The 6,743-nt window shown below is 31.6% G+C and overlaps 1 protein-coding gene across 1 annotated transcript in view; it reads left to right on the plus strand.

Annotated features, from left to right (window-relative positions):
- The window catches only part of LOC118193553 (calcyphosin-like protein), a 49,401-nt gene extending 47,420 nt beyond the window's left edge, over positions 1–1,981 (plus strand). Inside the window, exon 5 of the mRNA XM_085819790.1 lies at positions 1,707–1,981. Coding sequence (XP_085675916.1) covers positions 1,707–1,808 — 102 coding nt within the window. The 3' untranslated portion in view covers positions 1,809–1,981. The remainder of the gene's footprint in view (positions 1–1,706) is intronic.
- The last annotated feature ends 4,762 nt before the right edge of the window (positions 1,982–6,743 follow it).

The raw sequence follows: 6,743 nt of genomic DNA on the forward strand, positions 1-6,743 counted from the left end.
GAATGTAGAAAATAATACAAATAATCTATTTATTGTATTGCTGGTTCCAAGCACATTCAGTTGTTCTTCTCATGATACTAATTACTGAAACATCATTTAAGAGGTTATTGAATTCTTTGCAGATTTGAAATAGTTCAGTGAATGCTTCTTCAAGTGCATATGCTGCTCGGTGGACAGAAACAGAATTCTGAATTTTAAACACAGGAAATATTACTTTGATATCGAAATGAATTATTTTAACTTTCTTTGCATTTTTCTTAATTTAAAATTCGTATTACATGAAAATCCAACGGCAATTATGGATCCTTGACTGGAAACTTTTAGTTATTTTTAATTTTTGAAGTGAAGTTTATGAGGAAATGGCACGCAGTAAGTTTATGTATTATCTTAAATATCACTAACCGTCGATGAACACACACACACAAAAGGAAAAAAAAAAAGTTCGAACCGTTTGAAAAGGTCAAGTCCATTTTTAACCGGACGAATAGTCAGGGATGCGTAGTCTCTTGTTCTTCCATTTCGATGAGCAATTCTACAGTTTGTTAGAATTTAATTTTTTTTCCTAAAGGAAAGAATCTTTTTTATTTCGGTCCTTTAGATAAAGCCATATTTTAACAAAAATAACAATTTATTTTCGATTATCTCTAGTTAAAAAACTTTGATTAAAACATGCTTTGCATTCGCTACATATATTCCTACGTTAAAGGTAAAAAATATTACGTCTTTAAATCTCTTCAAATCTCAAATATTTCTTAATGTCTCGGAAAATTGATGAAGTGGTGTAGAAAGACATTGCAATTGTCTCTTAAGTCAACTTCTAAACTTTTTTAAAGCTTAAATTATTTAGTGCAATTTCATCTACTATCGACAAAGGAAAGTGATTTTTGAGTTGATGAATTTGCTTTTGAGATCAGAGTTTTGGCATTCGAAATAATTAATTGTAAAATACTTACTTTTTAAGTGTATTAGTTTTTAGATTTTTTTTCATTTCGATGGTGTTTGGAGGCATTTCTCTTTACTATAAACAACTTGTTTTGTTTTATTATAATTTTAATTTCATGATTTTCGCAACGTTCCTGATTACAGAATTTTGGGCAAAGGAAAAGTATACATATGCCGTTTTCAAAGCAGGTGATGTTTGTCTCCATCTGACAATACTTTACCATCAAAATGATGAGTTATAAGGTTTTTGGATCATTTTTATATATTATTTTTCACCAAAATGTTTCTATAAACTGTAGTTATAAGTTTAAACTGCAGTTATTGATGATGTAACATCATCTTCGATTCATATGAAGATTTTTACTAATCTCTTTCAGGGATTAGTTAAATTCATTGTACGAGACTGTAGTTTCTGATATTCAATGAAAATTCCAGAGTTAAATTGCAAAATGTATCTTACACAAAAGAAAAACAATTCATGTGACATTTTGTTGTAAATGTATCAAAGCGTGCTGTGCGTTAAAGAAAGGAAAATGAATTCATAATTAGAAAAGAGAAAAAAAAAGTCTTTCCAGTTAAATGCATAGCTTTACAATCATTAAGCAATATTGGTAAAATAACTTTTTCCATCCACGAATAGTAAAAATAGCTGAATTCAAAATGTATGCAGTTAAACATTTGACACTGCATAAAATTTAAATTCAAAATAGATTTTAACGTTGTGTAGATTTAAATAATATTTATTTATTTATCATATTTTACAGGTAACAAAAGAAGAATTTATCGATTATTACACAGGAGTAAGCGCATCGATTGATGAAGACGGATACTTCGATCTGATGATGAGAACATCATGGAAACTGTAATTATATTTCAAGAGAAAAACGAAAAGATCCTCCGTTATCTTCAATTATGGTTTTCCTTTCTTTCTTTTGCTTCTATCAATGAAGTATATGCCTTTGCGGTATCACTGAGGTTCACTGTGCGGTGGCAACTGTAATAAAAAATGTGAATAAAATTGTATCTATTATTTCAAAAATATGTTGTCTGAAATTACAGGCAGTGTAGAAGTAATTCCTTCTACAGTAATATTTTATTACCATTCATTAAATTCAAACTGTTTTTACTATATCTGCTTATATACCTAAATATTAATATCAATGATTCATAATCCTTATATAAAAATTTCCTGAATATTTTATTTCACATATTTCAGGTTATGATTAAAATAGAAAAGGAATTACTTTAAGAAATATTAAACTCAGGTTAGCAGTCACATGTGATTTAATACTAGACATACATAGCTTCAACTTGGTCATTACTGTATTTGTTTTACTTCCTGAATGTCAAAAGCTATGCACATCTCTTGCACTAAAGTGCAAAAATTAGTTTTCTTACATATTATTTTACGTTATGGAAGATAAATATTCCAAACAAAGGCTAAGGACACTATCTGATAGTTTTCTCATTCGTTTGTTCGAATATGTATAAAAATTCCTGTTGTCACAAATATCTCATTTGTAAAATCTAGATAAGATATTCGTTATAATGTGAATTGTTATCCACTATGAATAATTATCACACTTATTACTAGTAACATTATGATATACTAGATAATTATTTCCATGAGGTTACTTCTTGCATATTATGTAAAGGCTATGTTCTCAAATTTATTTTTATTTGATAGGCAGAATTTTTAAATTAAATTATAAAATTATCCCCCCCCCCCAGTTACCTCATATTTCTGGAAGGAATGTTTTATTCTTTAGTGCACTCCAGAAGTTTCGCTGTTGGTTTTATGATTGAGTTCAAAGCCCGAAATTAGCTTTTGCCTGTGATTTGATACATGGCTTTATTGCTATCGATCTTTTTCACCACTGTTTATCACTCTAGTATATCAGAATTGAAATCGTTATTAATTTCAGTTTTAAGTCATTTACAGAGGTACGTTATTTACAGTATATAACACCAGCCGTAAGTTCCAGCTACTTAGCTAAGACAGTTATAAACTCAATAAGGTACTATCTATGCTTTATGAGGTGAATTATAAACATCAGAATATTAACCATCAAGAAAACAGACGAAGAATTAAAGCACTTTACGTTTACTCTACCTCACCAATTGTGAGTGAATAAAATATACAAATATAAAACTAGCAGCCAACCTGGACCTTGTTAATCTAATGAACTGCAGGCTAAAATTCACTATCTCACTCCTGAAATTCTGAACTTTGTAGAGACATTAGGATTTTTTGAAAAGCCGGAGAGATGAAAAATTAGCAACCGCCTTCGCCGGGAATCGAACCACGGACGTCTGGAATACCGGCCCAGCGTGCAGAACCAATACACCACGAAGGCACGTCAAGAAGGTAGGAGAAATACCTTATAACTTTTATAGTGAAACTGCTTGTCACTCGGATCTACGTAAATTCTGGAATGAGCAAAACTTCTTGAAGAATAGAGGCAGAAAGAAAAGAATTAAATAACATTCCGTTAGAAAAACGTAAGCGTAAATGGCACAAGGCTGTCATTTAAGATACATCTAAACTGATACGTGTTCTCTGTTTCCTTACAAATATATTCTTTACTGCTTAACAAAGTTTCTGTAATTTAGTTAATAGTTTTTCTGGTCATGAAATTTTCTTTTATTAATATATAACTACGCTAAATTTTTCCTGGATAACATCTTATTTACTTCCTAAAATTATTCTTTACTTTTATGCACATATAAAAAAAAGAAGACAAGGAGACTAGGAGAGTGCCAATTAATTATACTGAAGACATTTCACGCATTTCTTTAAAATTATAAGTACTTCTTTTTTTCACAACCTCTATATCTTTGTTCATAATGTTACAAATGCCTTTAACATCAGGCAAGAAAACCTGCAAATTTTATTCTAAATAGTTGATATTAATTTTTTTAAATTAACGACTTCATTGCTCCCGAGTGTTAAATCTAAACAGTAAAAGTATATCAGTATCAACATGATATGTATCAATATGGAATGCATTTTATTATGTTCCCAAGCCCACTGTAGCCGTAATTGACAATGACGCTTGGTCAATAGTGGCACGAGAGCGGAACGTCTGCGGATGCCCGCTGAACCGTGTGTTTCGAAATTCTTTAACGTACATTGCGTTGGAGTGTCAGCTGAGCCATTGTCTGGGACCGATTTTGCTGCACCCAAATGGGAGAGTTTCCTACGTTCTTTTTTTTTGTGACAAGTGGACGTCCAACACCTTGACGTCTACTGCTGGTTTCAATGTTATTTATCCACATTGCATAAATACTAACAATGGTAAATCGTGAAAAACCTACAAGTCGTGCAGTTTCGGAGATACTCTTTTCGAGTCTTCGGGCCATTAAAATATGCCCTCTATCAAAATTGCTTAGATCAACAGGCTTTACCATCACTCGCAAAAGTAAGTGCAAGAATGATCCCTTACCTTCTCCAGCAGCAGCTAAATACCATTTCCAGAATTTTAAATTTATATACTTAACTATTAAAAGTCATTATTTAATTACACTCTTTTGTGAAGTTGTATTAACAGTTTTTCATGAAAAATGTAGTCCAAAATATTAGAAAAGGGAAGATTACCAACTGCATGAGGTAACCTGTATTAAAATTTAGTTAATTATCAGTTTGTGAAATTACTTTGCTTCACTTTGTTTAATCTGAAATTCTTTTAGTTAAAATCAAATCTTGTTTTGTTTCAGTTAGTTAAATAATTTTAATATAGGTAACCTGATGCCGTTGCTCATTTTCCCTTTTCTAATATTTTAGACTATATTTTTTATGAAAACCTGCCAATACAGCTTCATAAAAGAGATTAATTAAATGATGATTTTTAACAATTAAGTACATAAACTTAAAATTTTGTTAACACTGTATGTAGGATTAATTTTCTACTTATTTTCAATTTTTGAATGCATATGTTTCCTTTTTTGCTTTTTTAGCCAAAAAAATGTTAATTAATCCAAAACATGAAATATAGAGGTAAAAGTATTCTTTATTCCTTCTTGCGCCCCCAAATCATTATGCAAAAAACACATGGTGATATCATCATGCGATGATTTGTAGGTACTTTATTTTTTACCACAATAATTCTTATAACGATGTTTTAAAACTGTGACTTTTTGAATTGATTTATTTTAGACGACTATGTTTTATACAACGATATTTTAGTTCTGCGATGTTTCTTCTTGCTTCCTTTTCTCCCACCATGTATCCTACGACGGTGTTTACTCTTTGCGTTGTTATCTTCTTTTGTTCCTTCCACAATGCTTTTACCGCGATGCTTTCGGCTGACACTCGGTATAGTGCATCCCAAGCGAGATTTTTTTGAAGTAAATTCTGGGCAATATGCAGGTCATGTCATGCACTCAGTAGTTCCCCCTGCAGTCATGTCGGACATTTCAGCTTACCTATAGCAGATATATTAGAAAATCTAGACCATCTGCACCATAGGAAAAGATAGACGTGACACAGAATTACTTCAATGCAACATCATTGTGAGATCACTGTACTTACAGCATTATAAAGATGAAGAATTCTATCATTGCTCATGATAGCTGCCCGTATAATTACTCCTCGATCGAGCCATCAATTTTCTAGACATTTCTGGACATCTCCATCAATTTTCTGGAGATGGTCATCAGTTCCTCTCTTTTTTTCCCCACAATAGCTGTTATCCAGAATCATTATTGATTGCGAAGTGGGATTCGTCGGATAATATCGTTTCCCTTTCAGATTTTCTTTTAGCGACTTTCCTATCTCTTCCGATTTTTTAATGAGGCTCCATTTCCGAAACGACCGATTCCATTTTCCTCGTCCAAAGATTTCAGAAGTTCAGCTGAATGCTGAAAGAGAAAAAATTGAAAGGATTTACATCTGATATAGGGTCATTCTATTCTAGAATGTAGTTAAGTGATGATCATGTTTAATCCCACTGCGTGGTTTCCTGCTTTCTACTTCAACTTTTGCACTTTTGTTTTAATTTTATTTATTTTAACGGTATGCCTTCTGTTTCAGCGGTATAAGAATTGTTAGGAATTTAATTCCAAAAATCTGTGAGGATTTCGAGTGAAAGACCAGAGCTAAATCATCAAGGAGAAGGAAAATAGGTTTCTAAAATACCTGTAATTTCTGTCAGGACACCTCATCCGATTTTTTAATCTATGCCATTTGTGTCTCTAATAGGTAGCTTCAACTATAAATCCAGTACTATTTTCGTAACCTCGTTGCAATTATTGCGATCATCAGAAACAGTTAAAAATTGTTCAAAATTCCTAAAAGCTTTTATTCGTCACTTAGATACATCATGAATGACATTACACACTATTATAGTCTTTCGTCCAACAGTATTCTATTAGGTCTAAAACGTTTTACGAAAATTTCCATGCTCCTAGAAGAATAAAAAGAAATGATTATCTGTATGATTCTCTTGAAAATATAAGCACATCAAGAAAATAATTGTTGAGAGCTAATTTTTATTTAATAATTTATGTCAAACTGAGTAGCAACAATATTATTACAAATGGGAATGGCAATAGGAAAAAATGAACTAGTATTTTTCTCGTTACGTAATGCGCTTTCGTTCTGTATTATGTAATGCGATGTAACTGTGTAAGTAAAATGTATAAAACTACGTCATTTGTGTAACAAAATTTTTCAAGAATAATTACGTTCCTTGTACATGCTATTGGTCACTCAATCTTTTCTGCTTTCCTTCAAGTTACCGTTTATTTTTACGCGTTCACGTGCCTTGGCTGTTGTTTATCCGCTCTTCTCCAGCATCAAA

The sequence above is a fragment of the Stegodyphus dumicola genome, chromosome 7 (genome assembly GCF_044657685.1).
Source record: "Stegodyphus dumicola isolate Sdum_Otavi_A_Nest chromosome 7, ASM4465768v1".
Taxonomy (NCBI): Eukaryota; Metazoa; Arthropoda; class Arachnida; order Araneae; family Eresidae; genus Stegodyphus; species Stegodyphus dumicola.